This window comes from Lissotriton vulgaris, unplaced genomic scaffold, assembly GCF_964263255.1.
Source record: "Lissotriton vulgaris unplaced genomic scaffold, aLisVul1.2 SCAFFOLD_241, whole genome shotgun sequence".
NCBI classification, from domain to species: Eukaryota; Metazoa; Chordata; class Amphibia; order Caudata; family Salamandridae; genus Lissotriton; species Lissotriton vulgaris.
This window is the reverse complement of record NW_028252742.1, coordinates 1,501,519-1,519,960: the sequence shown is the minus strand read 5'-3', so window position 1 is coordinate 1,519,960 and position 18,442 is coordinate 1,501,519. Positions and strand designations below refer to the sequence as shown.

The following is an 18,442-nucleotide window of genomic DNA, read 5'->3' as shown; positions in this document are numbered from 1 at the left end:
TAGGAATTTGGTAATTTACCGAATCTGTATTTAAGAAATCGGTAATTTACCGATTCCCTAAATTACCGATTCGGTAAATTACCTAATCGTTAATTTCGGACCCTACATCAGAAAAACCTATTACCAGTCTGTAACGTCCGAAATTCGTTAATTTCGGCTGTTACGGACCGGTAATAGCCTCCCTACATCTGGTCCTTAGCCTAGAGATAGCTTACTTCAACCAGGACTTAAAGCCAGCATAGTAGCCACCCGGAGCAGATGGGCAGAGGTGGCTTGTACAGATGGCGAGGATCCTCAGAAGCCGTGCTGACCAGACATGTGTTTGAAAATGTCCAAGGGCCAGAATAACATAGCTTTTTCCTTGAGAAGGTGTAAAGTACTCCTAGTTACTAAGGAATAAGTCTGACATAAGTCAGGAGTAAATGACACTCACATACCAATCTTTGTGAATCAGGAACTAAAAAGAACTACCAGCAATTGGGACAAATGATGGACAGAATGCTAAACAATGCAAACATTCAACCCCAGTCACAAAGGTATGGGTTTAATCCATCATTATTTTGCTCACCACGCTACTCCAGTTTGGACTCAGCCATATGCAAATCAGTCTTGACCCTGTGCCTCATGGGAACAGTCCAGGCCGAACTGCCAAGCCAGGTCCTCCCTGGACAGGAAACAAGCATCTTGGGACCGGTTTCGGGGCATCACCCCTCATCAACAAGGCTAGCTTGAATCCAGTGGGGCAGGGAGCATCGGACCCACGTCTGGGCAAACCCTTCCCACTTAGGGCGACAAAGGCAAAAGAGGGGTGTTACTCTGAAACCGTCTTAGGATGCTTGTTTCCGGTCCAGGGATGACCTGGCTTGGCAATTCGGGCTGGACTGTTCCCATGAGGCACAGAGTCAAGACTGATTTGCATATGGCTGGGTCTGAACTGAGGAGGCGAAGTGAGCTAAAGAACGATGATGGATTCAACCCAGATCTGTGACTGGGGTTGAGTGTCTGAAAAGTTTCAGAGCTCCATCCATCATCTCCATCCATCAACTACCAGCCCACAGCTATCAGGCTTGATATATTTAGTAGGGACTGATGCCATTTGGTTAGCCATGCTTTTGCTCAGTAGGTTAGTGTATAAGGGATACCATGTAGGACTCTTGCAAAGTGGTCGCCAAGCCTCTAATCAGAGGTGATAGCGGGGTCTGGTGAGTCTCCCAGCATAGGATGGCGCTTGTTTTCCACCCTTGCGTGTCAACAAAGCGCCAAGAAGTGAGTTCCAGGTAAAGAGGCAGATAGGATGAGGAAAGGAAACAGAAAGGGAGATAGAGCCAGATAGCCAGGGAGAGCAGAATACATGTTTATCCTAAAGAGCTAGGAACATGTGAGATGGATGTGCATAGCAATCCAACAACTCTTGTTTCTAGGGATGGAGAAGGTGTTCAGTGTGACTCCTAGGGGTCCATCACTGCATTAAGTTTTGTTCAGTTATAAAAGAAAATATGTCCTACTAACTCTTCAACACTGTGTTCCAGTATGTTGCTTGGGTAGATTAGCATTTATTTGTTCACCCTTTACACCCATATTTTCAGTTGGCATGCAATCTGTAGGGAAGAAGCAATATTGCCTGTATTCATTAGTTAATGATTTGCCAGAACTCAGAAGCTAATGGTCCCAACTGTTGCATTTAGGTCTACTTCTTAAAAATAAGGAGCTCAAGGATCCAGTGAAAGTGTCCATGGTCAGGGAGCAATAGCGTGGACAATGGCAATTTACATTGAATTACTCATTGCATTTTGCAAATAGCACCAAGATTTATTCATGTATATATGTAACTGTTCTATATAGTGCTTGCACTAAAAGGTATGGGTGCGATTTACATAGAACAGCGACTCAATCCGCAATGAAGGGGCAAGTCGGATAGGCAGGAACAGCTGGCACTTTTTTTAAAGTCACAGATATAATCTGAAGAAATGTGTTTTCAGGTTTAACGCCATGCTGTGTTGTGAATACCCTTGGAATGCCTTTTGGGAGGTCTCATGACATGCATTTTCCATGTCGGTCTCTCCAGCACCTTAATTTGTTTCTGACTGACAATATGCACCTATGTATCTTTGCATGTGTCTGCATTATGTTGTGAGTGAGATTTCAGTGTTTCTGTATTTCACTGTATGCGCCACATTTTTCAGGTGTATCTCTATGCTAATATGTATTTCATAGGTTTCTACACTACTGCATGCATTTCTTCTGTGAGTCTTTTGTACTGATGCATGCATGTCTCTCCTCCCCTCTCTCTCTCTTTCCTTCTGTCTTGTTCTCTCTCTTTCTCTCCCTCACACTTTATTATTTGTCTCATTCTGTCTCACTCATGCAGAACCTTACAGTCTGTATTGCCTTCTCTTGGTTAAGGCACACTGTTGTAAATGTAACTGTTTACTCTTTCTTTGGATGTGCAATGAGTAACGATTGCAATGCATGCTGTGCCTCACCATATGTTAGGTGTGCATTAGAATGTAAAGATCATCTTGGATGTGTGCTGTTTGCCCTTTGGGACGCAATGCAGTGTGCATACTCGCAAGGTGAATGAATAAATGAATGAATAAAACTTTATTTTTGGTTACTCAAAACCATTAAAATAGGGCTTCAAACTACAAATAAACATGATTGTCAGGCCGAAGTAAAAGAACAAACTTAAAAATAGATAAAATCAAAGACACAATTAAAAAAGGTTCATTAGTCCATTTCTATGTGGGCTGGTGAGTCTCGATAATTATAAGGTAATTGACCGGTGGCCTAGCTATGCGGGGCCATCAGTTTCTGGCGTGCCTGTTGAATGAATTTACTGAACACAGCCATATCTTTCACTGTTTCCATTGTGAATAGATAGTTGACGGCCTCCTTTATTTTTCTAATTCCTTGTCTAAGTAGAATTGGCTTTAGGTAGCGGTTGCGCTCGGAAGACAACCCCTGGCAGCAGAATAGGAAATGTGCAAAACTCTCTTGTCTGTAGTTGCATAGGCGGCACTCAGAATGGGTTATATCAGATAACCCCGTGGAATAAAGGTCTTTAAGAGGGAGAGGATGTAATCTGAGTGCTAAAATCCTGTTTACTGCTTGTTTTCCCACCGCTTGGGTAAGATGGAGTTTCGAGGTCTGTATCAACTGCAGGAGTTTTAGAGACTCATGAAAGCCTCTTAATTCCAGTGCTTCCAAATCAGTTGTGCGCGAGCAAAGCCGGACTTGTTTTTTTGTTGCGCTTTTAATGGCAGCGTAGTTGATTAACTCGGGATCCCAATTATCCACTGCAAGATTCAAAATTTCTTTGGCGGAGGAGAGACTGTTTGACCACGGATTCCCTGCTTCCAGAAAGATATTCTTTATACTAAATTTCAAAGAGTTTTCTGGTGCCGCGGTAGTGAGGTAGTAGTATTTACTCATTAAGGCCAGTTCCTCAAGTTTTTGTTGTGACAGGCCGAATTCAAGCCGCACTAAGGTGTTTCTGGTGCAGGAAGGTAGATGGAATAGCTTTTTGTACGCCGAGCAAGGAATTTTTTCCAGAGTGCTTGATAGTTTTCCTGGGAAGGCCTGCTGGGCATAGTTCAATGATGGTATTAGCTTCGCCCTTAATACTCTTCGAATTGCTGTTGTCGTGGGGCTGTGTAGAGTGGCATGCAACTTCCCAAGGGCGTATGAGATGCATTTCCCTTTTGTCCGTATTTTGTCCAAATGAACTCCCGGGCGCCCTGTCTCACTTAACCATACCCCCAAGTAATTATATTGTTGTGTACTGTCCAACGTCAACTTTCCTATTCTCCATTTTATCAGTTTTTTTCTTCGGAAAATAACCAAATATTACTATTTTTGATTTGGCTGCATTCACGATCAGTTTATTCTTTGTATTATAATTGCCCAGGGATGGTAAAGCTTTTTGAAGCCTGATTTTGGTGTGATCAAGTAATACCAAATCGTCGGCGTACTGCAATAATTGAATCTTAGTATGCCCAAGCCGGGGTGTTGCTAGTGATGCTCCAGTCAAAGCTTTGCCCATGTCTGCGGTGTATAAATTGAATAACATCGGGGCTAAAACGCATCCTTGCTTCAAGCCGCGATTGGTGTCAATTTTCTCTGTGGCTGCTGTATTTGACAGTTTAATTCTGACCCACGTTCTTGAATATAGTGATATGATTGCTTTTAATAGAAGGGGGTCGATGTTCCAGCTTGCCAGTTTCTGCCTGAGAATAGAGCGGTCGACACCATCAAAGGCTGCAGTGTAGTCGATAAAGCAGGCAAAGATGGGAAGAGATTTTCGTGCCACTGCCTTATATGTTAGGTATGAGAGCGCAATGATATTGTCCACTGTTGGGGCTCCTGGTCTGAACCCTGTTTGGTAGAAGGGCAGAAGGCCTTTCTTTCTGACCCAATTTGAAAGCTCCGCTAGTAAAGTGCTTGCGTAGGCCTTTCCCTCAATGTCAAGGAGAGCAATCATGCGGTAGTTTTGTGGGTTTGATTTCGGCCCTTTCTTATAAATAGGGTGCAGAAGTGACCCTCGCCATGAGTCCGGGACGTTCCCTGTTGCTCGACATTCGGCATATAACATGGTCAAGTTTTCAGTCCAGAAGTTTGTATCTTCCCTGAACAGGGAGCCTGGCAGTCCATTAAGTCCCGGCGCCCCATTGGGTCTGATTTTTTTAAAAATTGTGTTGACTAATTTTTTTTCTGATGAACTCGGCTGCTTCGCAATATTTGGAGAGTTCTTGAGGTTGGTCAGTTGGGTTGCATTGTCCAGGTCTATATTTGGATGAGTTAAGCTACCTTCCTCTTGGTACAAGGATATCACATGAGCTGTCCAGATGTCAGAGTCAATTGAGTTCTCCCTCAGCGTGCTCCCTTGGTTTAGGGTGTTGAGGTATTTCCAGAACTCTTGTGTTTTGCTGGGACTCAACAATCCAAAGATCTTTAGCCATTTTGCTTCAATTTGATTCAGTTTTTCGATCCAAACTTGCTTTGAGTGTAGTTTTGCTGTTTCCTGAAGGAGTTTTTTGTCTCGAGTTAGGCCAGTTTTCAGGTAAATCCTTCGTTTGGTTCGCACTTATTTCGCACTTTCACGGATTGTAGGGATATAACCAAGGTTATGCCTAGTATAAAAATTAACTTTATTTGTTTTTCCTCCTTGTATATATAATACTAGATTGTGAGCAAACCGATCCCATTCTTTGATTGTGCCCCTATTTATTTCCTTTAGTGTGCCCTCCTCCCATGCTTTTTTCCACTCCTCAAACTTGTGTATAGGAGCCGTGCCCCATTTGATCCTTCTCACCAAAATATACTGTTCAATACAGTTTGTTGATCCAATTTGTTTTAGCGTAGAATGGTTGACTGCTGTAGAATTTAAAGTTGTTATTAGAGACGCATGGTCGCTTTCCTTCTGCTGTACAACTTCGTACCCTGTCATTAGCCTCTGTAGCCTGCTGCTTAGCAGGATGTAATCAATTGTGGTATGATTGTTGTATGTTGGCGGGCAGAGCGTTTCTGGGGAGTTTTTTAGGAGTACGGAGTGGGCTGTTGACAACTGGTAGGCTAGCAAAAGGGCGTTAAATGCTTCCGTCGCGGAAGAAATATTGCTTTCAGCAGACTTTACCCCAATGTTATGGGTATTAAAGTCTCCGAGGATTATTGAGTCCATGTGAGCAAACTTTAAGAGGAGATTTTCAATGTTTACTAATAACTCGGAGAGCTTATCCTTTGCTCCTGGTCCATTTGGATTGTAGTAAACATTGATTAACAGTATGGTCAATGGGCCTTTGTTTGATGAGAGACCTTTCAAAATGCCGGGCATGTACAAATTTGATGTTGTTTTTATTTCCCTAAATTGTATCTTCCGTGAAAGTCTGGTATATATTGAAATGCCTCCTGACGGTCTGCCAAAGATGTTCTCCTTAATAGCTGGTTTGTGGTAATCCGCGAATCCCCTTATTGAAACTGGTTTGATGGCCCATGTTTCTTGGATGCAGAGTATGTCAATACCTGCATGGAACGGAGGTGATGCCGGCTGTTGTAATAGTTTTGATATTCCAGCTACATTCCAGGACATAATCGTCGTGGTCTGTCTACCAATTATCTCCATTTTTTGTATTATACTTGATAAGCCTGCCTGTCGGTGCACTGGTCTGTCCCTGATTGTAGTGGTGAGGACGTTAGGAGTTGTGAATTAAGCCCCTGGGCACCCAGGACCAATCTTCAATAACGTTGTTTTGTATTGAGCAGCTCCGGGTGCCTTTGCCCAGGTTTGTAGTGACCTTGATTAACCCATCGTTTATCAGTTTTGGGTTTGTTCCACTGTTGCTCCCATGAAGTATAGAGAGTGTTTTTATAGGTGGATGTTGTGGCTCAGCTAACGGAGTCTCCCTTTGTGTGCCAGGTGTCCAGGAGTCGTTTAGATGCTTCGAATGGACGTATTTCAACAACGGCTTGGGGTATTTTGTCGCCGGTCGGTTTATGATCTTTATGCCCCAGTCTTCCAATAGGTTCTTATTTCTTTTCAGTGTATGAACCGTGTCTAGATTAGAAAAGAGCAGTTCTGTGGGTTCGTTAATATCACCTGGTCCTTGCGTGAGAAAGGAGACAATTTCAATATCTGTAGACTTTATATTTTCCAGGCCTGGGATGTTCGCGAAGAGTGTTAATAGGTTGCTACGGTTGAGTATGTCCCATTTACCCTGTGAGATATATTCTGGGTGGAGGCATAGTTTCAGGTCATCCTGTGTGTAGGGGATCTGGTTCTTATGTGCCCTATTTGCAGATGAATCTTGGCTCATTAAATCCTGTGGGATTTTCAGTGCCATCGCGTTGGCATAATTCTTTGCCTGATTCCCGGTGTCCGATTTTAGTGTCGGGGGTAAAACTTCCCTTGCTCCAAGTGCTACAGTCTTGGTGAGGTCTTGGGGGTCCTTTCGGCCGATGCTCTGGTTGGCTTCCTTTATTGAGGTTTTACCTTTGCTGTGCAAGGCTTTGTCCCTTGTAGTGATCGTCAGGGGGCTCTCTGCATGTAGTGCCTTAGAATCTGGCGGGACGAGGCTACCTACCGCATTGTTTGTTCCTCGTGTTGATTAGGGTGCCCGCTGCTTGATGCGCCGCTTCCATCCCAGGATTTGGGCCGTTGCCATGTGCCTTCGTTTATGTTATCTCCAAGGATTGGTTCAAGGTTAGTTTTACCTAGGTTATTTGGCCAGATGACGTTTCTGTCGGGGGATGGTGACTTTTGTGGGGTGTTTGACTCAGAGTTATTCCTACTGTGTGTGGATGACTCTTGGGTTTCCGGTAATAGCCATAACCTGATTGAACCATTTTGATTGTAATTGCTTTTTTTTTGTTTGTTTAGCTTTTTTAGTTTTTTCTTATTTTTCCGAGATAAGTGACCAGTGTCAAGGCTTGACTCCTGCAAAGTGTTTAAGTTTGCTTGTTCATTGACAATGGTGCTACATTCATCTATAGTTATTTGTGGTGTCCTATTTGGTTGCTCTGCCGTCGTCCTTGTGGAGCCCTGCTGGATTTCGTTGATGTTAAGGTGGACAGACGGCTTGTTTATCAACTTCAAAGTTTCGTTGCTCCTTTGCCTGCTGGTTTCTACCTTTAGGTCTTCAATCAATGTATTCATGATCCCGGGCAGTTTTTCCAAGCAAAGCAGCAGCACGGGGCTGCATCCACAGTCCTGCGGTTTGGGTGTAACTTTATTATTTGCCTGAACGCGTTGGATTAGGGAGTTCAGATCTTCTAATTTGGAGTCTATACCGGATATCAGTCCGGCGACTGTGTGAAGGAGACGTATCTGGACATCTAGCTTGTCGGCGTGCATTATGGCGGCATTTACCATTGAAGACAGTACGTCGTTGATTAACACAAGGTGATGATCAAGTTTGTCTGACTGCCTTTCCATTGTGTGGTCCACCCCCTGTCCTTGGTGGCCGTGTCTAATGCCATTGTGATTGAGTCCAGGGCTACCTAAGTTTGGGTATTGAATTGCTGATGTTTGAAATGGCTCTGCGTGTGCACTAAGTGCTGAAGTACTGATTGCGCTGCTCTCCTTGGTGTGGGTCGTCCCTGTTGCATGTTGGTCTTCGATCTCGCCGTCGCCTAAAGTGGCCCTTCGGGTGTCCCGGGTCTGTTGAATCGCTAAGGTGGGGGGGCTGGCTTGGCAAGCGTTGTTGATAGGCGTTGTTGGTGTTGTTTTTATTTGATTTATAGGACCACCCGTTGCTATAATTATTTCTGGTGATAGCGGGATCGCTGGGCTCAAGGAAGTGTTGTTTTCCAATGGTTCAGCAGCTGTATCCGAAACAAATAAGGCGTTCTCTTGCTGGTTCGCACAAGTAGGCGTTCTGTGCTGACGATATTGGTCAATGTTTTTCTGTGGCTGCATGAAAGTGAGCCCTTGTCTGGCATTGGCCCGTGTGGAGGTGTAGTCTGTCCTTGATGGGACTTATTTGCCCGGGATGGTGCTATTGTCGTGTCTCCAATTTGAATCACCTCCACCTCTTCTTTAAACTCCACCTCCTCCTCTGCTGGTTCTTCTCTGTGACTAGACCCCATTGAGGCCCCCCCGCTGGAGGAGTAAAGCATTTTTTCCTTCAGGCGCTTTGCTGTCTTATGAGGTTGAGGTTTCTCTTGGCGTTGTAAGAGGTTCGAGTTTCTTGTTCTCATCTCTATGTTCCACCAAGAGTGGGGATCCCGGGTCAGATCCAAATTACTCCTGATTTCTCCTGCTCCCAAAACCCAGCCACTGCAGGGGCTGGACGTGTGTGCGGATTAATGCTACTCTGCTGTGAGTGTTGCTGCTCTCGCTATGTTTGTTGTTTTATACTAGCGGCGCCCTCACGGCAGCTGGCAGGGGAGCCCTCTGGTGGCTGAGGCTGAGGCTGTGTTTCCTTTTTGTGGAGTTTAGGGTTTGATGCTTGATGCTTGGTGCTCGGCGCTTGCAGCTTACCGCTCGTGGCTGCAGTGCAGTGCGGGGCGGGGAGGGGAGAGGCTCACCTGCTGTAGCGCCGCTTGTGCCGGTGCGAAGGAGCTGGGATAAAGTGCCTGGGCTCATGACCCCCCCGGGCCACTTTCTGTCTCTGCTGGCTCGATGGCGAGATTGCTATGGCTCTCGAGGCTCACGCGGCAGCACCGACCCGCTCCCGGTCCCAGCCCGCTCTCAGTCCACTCTCCACTCTGCCTGCCCGTTCGTTCGCTCTGTGATCTGCTCTGTGGTCTGTCCACCAAGTGATCAATGCAGTTTCCACAATTGTCACAGTTGATTGTCGGCGTGGGTAGATCCAAAGCCCGGCAGGTGCCGGAGCAGTATTGAAGTATTGCAGAAGTTCACACAGAAAGTTCACACAAAACCGCTTCAGCTTCAGGTCAGTATTGGGGGGGCCGGCAGGCGGGCGGGTGGGGAGGAGGGAGCCAAGGAGCCAAGCGGGAGACCCAGCCAACAAGTCCCGATACCGGTTTACAGTTTGCAGCTCCGCACCTCTGCGGCTCCCCGGCTGCTCACCGGCTGCGGTTGCTGTTTCCCCTGCGGTTTCACTTGCGGTGGCGGCGTTGTTTTCTAAGCCCTCAGCCCAACCGCACGCAGCCCGCTGCTCGTTCTGCTCTGCTCTGCTCCCCTGCTCCTTGCGCGACGTTCGGCTGGCTGCAAAACGTGATGTGGATCAGATCCTTCAGATCAGAGCAAGGTGCTCGAATAAAAAAATGAGTGTATGAGCACATTTTCTAAAGCATTAAAATAAAGTTGTTAGGGGAAACAGAGGTCTAGAGGAATGTAAAGCAAGAAAAACAGAGCTGCAGAAGGTAAATTATGTATCACCATTCAATATGAAAAAACAGGTTTTAAGAGCTTTCCAGACTGGAAGTGATCAAATAACAAACTATACGAATTCTCTGGAATGCCATAAGATTGAATGAGGAGGAGCACAGAGAATACTTTGTGAAGTGCGTACATAGGCTGTCCAGTAAGAAGGGCGGACCAATGTTGTGTTTGGGCCCGTGCACATTCATTTGAACACAATCATTTGAAGCAGAGGCAGACAGTGATATCTAGCTAGATGAGAAGAGACAGAATCCAAGGGTGTGAAGCCTAGCAACAGATGAGCTGCTGAATTCTGGATTACTTGAAGTTGAGATGACATATGTGGAGGATCTAAATACAAGATGGTCCCAAAATCCAAACACAAGCCATGGTTGCTTGAAAGACCATTATGTGATGACCAAGAGACAAAAATGAAACCGTTTTTCCTAAAATATTAAGCCAGAATAAGTACAAAGATATGTTTGCTCACTAAAGGCTTAAGGGAGAGATCCGGATCCAAGATAAAGACAAGATTATGAAAAATGCAGCTTGGACCAAAACTATAATCAGAAAACTAGGGCACCAAAATTCACAACAGGAATTGGAAGGTTTGTCAGCCATAATAGCTGCATCTTACTAGCATTAATTTCTAGTGAGTTTTGGGGCATGTGTTTAGAGGAAGCAGAAAGACTGCTGTGAAAGGGATTTGCAAATCACGAAGAGTGGTGCCCAGATGGAAGATACAATGCTTAGCTTGAATGAAGGAATTAATTGTGCTTGATTTAGAGATGTATCTATTGAAAAAGGTTGGGCCCACAGAGGAGCACTGAACCTTTTCAAAATAAAAGGGTAAGGTGGTACAGCAACTATTATTTCTATGTTCTGAAGGAATGTGTACAGTCATTGAAGAGTGTACACCTCAATATAGGGTAGGTCTAATGCAAGGAGCGTTCAAACGCCGGACCCAATCAGTGTCCTTTTTACCGCCGGCTCACTGTTGCAAGCATAATTAATTGCAGTATAGGTCAACAACCTGTTGCAAGCATAATTAATTACAGTATAGGTCAACAACCTGTGAATTGGGTATGTAGAATTTACCTACCTCTTTAGTGTAGATAGCGTTCCACTTGATCCTGAGGAAGTGCACTGATCTATATGACTCCTACGGCACAAAACATGTCGATCACTTGGGAGCAGGGCATACACAACTAGACACATTGTTACTATCCTGTGCCCCTCTCGCTCTTTTATACTAGGCAGTTTACCTTCTCAATAAAGGGTTTTGCTAGGACTAACTGACCTATTTTAGACTCACATCATTTCACATCTACACATACTAGACCCCTCACCCCCATTGCACCTACCGGCAGGAACAAAAGATTCCCGATAAAGAGCCCCGGTTTGAGTGCCCATCAGGTATTGTAGCGCCGACCTGACGAGGGGCAGGCTCATATGATGAAGCATGACCCCTAGTTTGCTGGGTGTGTGAGAGCCCTAGTTCCGACAAGGGGAATTCCCCTTTCTTGCATACACGTAGTGGTCCTAAGTGACTCACTGCACCCGTGTTCCCCTCTTCTCCAGCCTTCATCACAGAGGAACTGCGTACCCCTTTTTGTATACGACCCTTTCTGGTAGCCACGGTGCTGCAGACAATGAAAAGCCAGAGCAGACTGTGCCTTACAAAAGGAGTCCCAAGAGGAAAAAACCCAGTAGGGAAACACTTCTGTAGAGAGCGGAAAGGGAGGAAAGAACCCACAAATAAGAGCAAAAACAAGCACAGAGTGAAGAATAAAAGGCAAGAATTCCAATTAGGCGAAGAAGGCTTCAAGGAATCCAAACTGGAACAGGAAGCGCCAATTGGAAACAAAAATACGCCAACTGAAATCAAAAATACACCAAGCAGGAACAAAGGTCACCAACAAGAGCAAGGACACACCAGCAGGAGCAAGGAGTTTTGCAACACAAAGAAATGAAGAATTCAGCCCCTTACATACCCATAGTCAGGAAGGTATGTAATAGGAAATAAGCAGTTGCCATGTTGGATAGGGAAAAGGAAATGTAAGGCTTAGGAAAGGTTGCCATCTTGGGAAGGGTGAAACAAAGAACCTTCCCAAGGCCCTCTTGGAAACAGGACTGAGGACTCATGGGAAGAAGAAGTAACAAGATGTCACCAGGAGAATATACTGGAAGCTGCAGTGAAATGTGCAAAACAAAAGGTGAAGCGAAAATATGCCCCATAGAAGTACTGGAACCCGCAGCTCCAAAACTGGAGCTGCGATGTTCCTACTGCATATTAATGAGTATTAACCGGCCACCGCGTGGTGCTGCTGTGTGCCCGACTAGACATAATCGTCGTGGAGGGTAACCGCAATGCTGGAATAGCGAGCTGCCATGTAGCAACGCGACACGCTTGAGAAGAAGGAGGAGCCGCAGGGGGCATCACAGGCTGCACCGCGGCCTGCCGTGACGAAGTGGGCAGCGCCGAGGGCTGAACCGTGGCCCGCGGCGCAACACTGGGTCAGGATAGTGACATGTAGTTGTGAATCTGGGAGGACAGCATTCATGAGCCAGTATATAGGATGTCAAATCCAATGTGTGTGTGTGTGTGTGTTAGGTCATCTCGTACAAGTGGGTATGTGCTTCTTTGGCGAGGCACCAGAAAACAAACCCTATAAAGCTAACAACACAGAGGTTTCATCCCTCTCAAACTAGGTCTATTCTAATTAATATTCCTGGTTTTCCACCTCAGTTTCTGCTTGGTGTGATAGGGACAGGCACCTTACCCTGTGGTTGATATTTTCACTTAGCATTGAAAGGGAATACTTTATTAAGTTTAAATATCTGTAGATCAGGGCATGTTGATTGTCATGGTGTATCTGTATTCAACATTAGTGTTGCATCCCACATTTTCATCATCACCACACGTCTGTTGTTTGAGAACTAAATATGAAATATACTGAAATGTTGGCCATTTCACAAGGATTAAAAGACTAATTCTTGTCTATTTACTTTTAATGACAGGTCCTCTTATTGCTGCCTCGGTATTTTCATTAAGCGCAAGAGAAGATGACGAGCTGTACTCCATGGACCAAGAGAAACCAGGGACCAGACACAATGTTAATGATTCTTCAAGTGGGTGTAAACTGCAGACTCCTCATTGCTGTCAGATACTAAAACTTCTACACATTCTCTCCACCCTGGCCTACATAATTTAAGATTTTCCATTATAGTCACTTTATAGAAGACACTTTAATTCACTTTGATGATGCTTATCAGGTGTGGATGTATTCATATTCAAGAGATGGGGCTCTCGAGAATTATCTAAGGAGGCAATAACTTGCGCTGACGGTTCTGCTGTTTCATATTTTTTCCACAATGCAGACTTAAATTAATATACGTTAGTAATGCTGTATAATAGAGTGCAGGCAACACTTTAAAATTTAAATGTTTTTAAACCTTTGAAATAAATCTCTGCCCCTCAGTCAACCTACCCCGCCCTTCTTGAAAGGACTTCAGTACGATTATAATCACTATGTAAAACCTATGAGCCATTGTAGCCCCAATTGAACACAAAGTGGAAACAGTTTTTGCTTTCAATAGAGAATGTGATGTTGCTTGTCCAGATGCATGTTCTGAAAGAACCCCTGGGCCTTTAAAGTTGATTACCTCAAACATGGCATCTAGAGACTTTTGTTGTATTCTACTGTGCACTTGAAGCCGCATGCAAGCATTCAGAACCCTTAAAGCGCTACTGTGGCACTTATTACAACTACTCTTAAAAAAAAAAAAATATATATATATATATAACAGCGCTCCAGTTTCCTGCCGCAGCGCCAGTGCACTCGGTAGCGGGTGCTGGTTACGCGCCGGCCGGGACGTGTCAACATAAAGGCTCCAGAAAAGAAAGCCAGCACTCGCGGGGGGTTAAATCCTACTTGGATTTATTTGGCACAAAAAAACAATAAACACAAACGCGTTTCAGCGGTTCGCCTTCATCAGTGTGAGGTGACCGCCATGACACACCTCATTTAAATAAACATACAATCACGTGGGTGATGCCACGACCAGGTGCCATCTTGGTGTCAGGCATGACGCTGTTCGCTACCAAGAGTCAATAAAGCCTCAATTGACATTATTTAACACAGCATAATACCTCAATGTTACTCCACAGTAAAATTAAATGTGTAATCACGTAATGTAGACAGTTAAATTCATCACTGCCACGGTATTTGGAAATCAATGTCAGTGTCGATTAAACAGTTCGCCATAGGACAAATACGGTCTGTAGGGCTGAAGTGTAGTGCATAGCTGCTGCGCCATAGTTTCAATAAAGCTATTGCACGATTCAAAATATCTGAAATCGACAATGTAAAAATGAAGCCCTGGATGGGCATTTCATAGCACCTCACAATGGATTCAAATAGCCCCACATTGCAAGACCTCCTAGCGAAAAGTTAATATAGCCCTGGATGGGAAAATATCGTACATAGGAAAATCAAACACACCCACAAGAGTGGAACCTCACAGACATCGATATGAAAATTATAATGTGGAGACAAACTGGAATCACTCGCCTGAAAGTACATCTTCCCAAACTAAAACTTAAAATGAAATGCAGTGCTTTATACATATTTACAAGTGTACCCTGAGTTCTTCCCCCATGTTCAGTCCCAAGGGGGATTTTGTGGCTAGATCTATGATATAACGAGACTCTAGTCTCTTGAGGCGTTTTTCCCTGTCACCGCCTCGTGGATCTCGAGCCACATGGTCTAAGCAAAAATACCTTATGAGTTTTCGATTACTGTTGTGGTGTGACTGGAAATGGCGTGCTACGGGATAATTGCTGTCATTGTTTTGGATGGCCCTCAGGTGTTCTAGTATGTGTATTTTGGCTGCATGGATCGTGCTGCCCACATACCTAAGGCCACATGGGCAACTTAGGCAGTAGACCACGAAAGACGTGTGGCAGTTCATGAATTTTTTGATTTTTATAGAGTAATTTCTACCAGGGATGAGGTAAGATGTCGTTTTTTTGCTATCGGCGCACGCCTTGCATTTGCTGTATCGGTAAAAGCCTGAGAGTCCCTGTATGCCTTTGTGGATCGATGGCAGATGGCTTTGAACCAGGTGGTCTTTAAGAGATCTGGTTTTGCGAAAGGTCAGGGAGGGATGGGAGGGAATGTCTCGGCCAATGATTGGGTTAGATTTCAGGATACTCAAATCGGACTGAATTATTCTCTTCAGACTTTTTGCTGCATTAGAACAATTAGTAATTAGTCTGAAATTGTTGGCGTTGGTGATTCTCGAATTAGGGGCATCGGTAAGCAGTTCAGTTCTATTTTTAGATTCTGTTTTCTTCCATGCCTCCCTCTGTACCTTCTCTTGGTAACCTCGTTCCCGAAACCTGTTAAGACATTTAGCACCAGCTTGCAGGAAATCCTCTGATCTAGTACTGTTGCGTTTTATACGCAACAGTTCCCCTTACAGGATACTGTTCTTCAAATTGATTGGGTGACTACTCCGTGCATGAAGCACTGAATTTCACGCCTTGGGTTTCCTAAACAATGCTGTTTGCATCTTACCATCAGATTCGAAAACCCTAACATCTAGGTAGGTGACCTCAGTAGCGCTTATAGAGCCTTTGAACCTTAGGTTCTAATTGTTGCTATTCAGGTGTTCAGTGTATTCCGTGACTGACTCTTTGCTGCCTCGCCAGACAAGAAAAAGGTTGTCTATGTACCGTCTCTCTCCAAATAATGGTTTTCTCAACCCAGTGGTCACAGGAGTCCGACCATGCCGCCTGCTTCTCCCACCAGCCGATGAACAAGTTTGCATAGCTGGGGACGAAGCAGGCTCCCATGGCCGTCCCCCGTTTCTGTCTATAGATTTGGTCCTGGAAAATAAATATGTTATTAAACAGACAAAAATGCAGAAAGTTATTGAGCATCTCACTGTGTTCAGCAAATCTCAACGGTCGTTGTTTAAGAATCTGTCAAATAGCATCCATCCCATCCTCATGGGCAATGCTAGTGTATAGACTAGCTACGTCAAGAGTGACCATTAGGAAGTTTGGTTCCCATGGACTTCCTTCAATGTACCTCAGAAAGTCTTTCGTGTCTCTCGTGTAAGAGGGTAGTTCCAGAACAAAAGGGAATAAATAGAAATTCATTGACTTCTAATTTTCATATCGATGTCTGTGAGGTTCCACTCTTGTGGGCGTGTTAGATTTTCCTATGTATGATATTTTCCCATCCAGGGCTATTTTAACTTTCGCTAGGAGGTCATACAATGTGGGGCTGTAGTGTTGCTTTACTGTGTCCCTTTAAGTGCTCGTGTGTTAGAACCTTGGAATGTTAGTATAGCATCTATTCTAGATAGATGTTCATTCTGATAGATACATCTGCCAGTGGATTCCTCACCTTGTGAATATCCCCTTGCGTCAGCAACATTCGGAAATTCTTTTTGTAGCTTTGCGCCGACGTGGACGTGGACGACGTCATAGATGCAACGGCATTGCACCCGACTCCGCTGACGTCACCGACACTACAATAGGCCCACGCCGGCATGATGACATCAGTTCCCTTTTTTCCGCGTCCTCGATGCTAACGGTTTCGGGGAATCTCTGTAGCCTTTTAGTAACTTTGTTGCTATTTTCTTCACTTTCCTGTTTCTTTGTGTCCTTCACGATGTCGACAAAGAAGACCGGTTTCAAGCCTTGCAGAGAATGTGGGAAAATGATGTCAATCACGGACCCTCACGAAGATTGCATCTGGTGTCTAAGTTCGGACCATGATGTCGATGGATGTTCTTCATGTCGGAAGATGAACCCGAAGGCTCTGCGTGAGAGAGAGGCCAAACTACTGGTGGCAAAGCTGAAAGGTGACAAGGAAAGAAAGTCTATGAGGTCTCGTTCGAGATGGGCGAGGTCGAAATCGAGATCAAGGTCTCGAGTGGAGTCGACTTCGAAGTCATCATCAGATCATGCTTCGAAGTCAAAGAAGAAACATAAGAAGAGAAGACATGAGTCCCGACGTCACTCCGGTAGGGATTTGGACTCGAGGTCGAAGTCACCCAAGAAGGTACGTTCGAAGGTGATTACTCCGGAGGAGGACTTGAGTCCTGAAGGTGAGGCTTCGCCTTCGGAGTCGCAGGTTCAGTCGCCGGCTCCATCTCTGGTTCCATCTCCGGCGCCGTCCCCGGCCCGAGAGGATGAGAAAGAAGTTCCTGTGGGTTGTGGATTCTGCGCCTGTGGAAGAACCGAATTCGGAACCACCTCAAGGCCAGCCTGAGGGTCTTCAGCCACCTTTTCAGGCCCCAGGCCAAGACCCATCAGTGTTTTTGAACGCTATGTATGGCGTCTTTTCAAGGGCTTGGTACCCCTCTGGCGCACCTTCGGGTCCCATGGGTCCACTAGCCTTCAATTTAGGAGTTCCTTACTCCTATGCTCCGGCTCCATTTATGCCGTTCATGCCGGCTCCGACACCACAGTGGCAATACCCGGCTCTGCCGAGGTCGTCGACGCCGATACCAACGTCGACTGCTCCGAGTCGACCTCGAGACCAACCCACTGTACCATCGGATTCGATACCGACGCCGGTTCCGGCTCCGTCGGAGTCGTTAGTGGATCCGACGGCGTGGCGTGTGAAGGAAAGGTCCAGGAGGGAGGCTCAGCCCCTCATGGAGGAGCAGAGATATACAGAGGCTCAAGCTGAAATGGAAGAAGGTGAGCTTGAGGAAGACTGTTTAAAGGATCTGGTGGAGGCTAGTGGCCTGGATTTTTCTCCCGAGTGGGAGTTACTGTGTCTGATGCCCCTTCAAAAGAAGTTCAGCCTTATCACTTGGTAATGAGGAAGGCAGCGGAACTTTTGAATTTGACTCTACCTACAGTAGAATTTAAGTCCAATCTACTGACTGAGGTTCTGCATTCACCCAGTTCTGTGGTGGAACCGTTGCTCCCATTTAATGAAGTCTTAACGGAGCCTATTATGGAAGTTTGGTAAAAGCCTCTTACAGCACCAGCAGTTTCCAAGGGTGTGGCAAGAAGGTACAGGGTCGCTCCTGCAGACCCTGCTTTTCTGACTTCTCATCCTTCACCTGAAAATTTAGTAATCCAGGCAGCCTGTTCCAAAAAGACTGTGGATGCATTTCCTCAAGTGCCTGGGGATAAGGATGCCAAGAAACAAGATCAGATTGCAAAAAAGACCTTTTCCTCCGCGAGTATGGCATTACAATCAACCAATGCCACTTGCCTTATGGGGAGATATGTGCATGCTCTCATGGATGCACTGCGTCTTCTGGCACCTAAGATCCCTGTTGACAGCAGGAAGGATTTTGAGGAGGTGTTGACGGATGCACAGGCAGCGGATCGCCAGGTGATAGAAAGTGGCTAGACACTGAGGATTCGGTGGCACGCATCATGGATACTGCGGTTGCCACAAGACGTTCAGCTTGGCTGAAATCTTCAGATTTTTCGGCAGATGTTCAAGCTGCTTTGTTGGATCTGCCGTTTGATGGTGTTGGACTCTTTGGGTAAAAAGCTGATACAGCCTTAGAAAGATTTAAGGACAGTAGGGCTACTGCCAAATCTTTAGGGCTTCAGACCAGGGGTTCTTCTACCAGAAG

General features: G+C 45.4%; 1 protein-coding gene across 2 annotated transcripts in view; it reads left to right on the top strand.

Moving 5' to 3' along the window:
* LOC147662038 (uncharacterized) overlaps nt 1-18,442 on the top strand; it is a 213,735-nt gene that overhangs the window by 13,688 nt on the left and 181,605 nt on the right. For both annotated transcript variants that reach the window (XM_086951158.1, XM_086951159.1), the window contains one exon: nt 12,842-12,952. In XM_086951158.1, the coding sequence (XP_086807284.1) occupies nt 12,842-12,952 (111 nt within the window). The remainder of the gene's footprint in view (nt 1-12,841; nt 12,953-18,442) is intronic.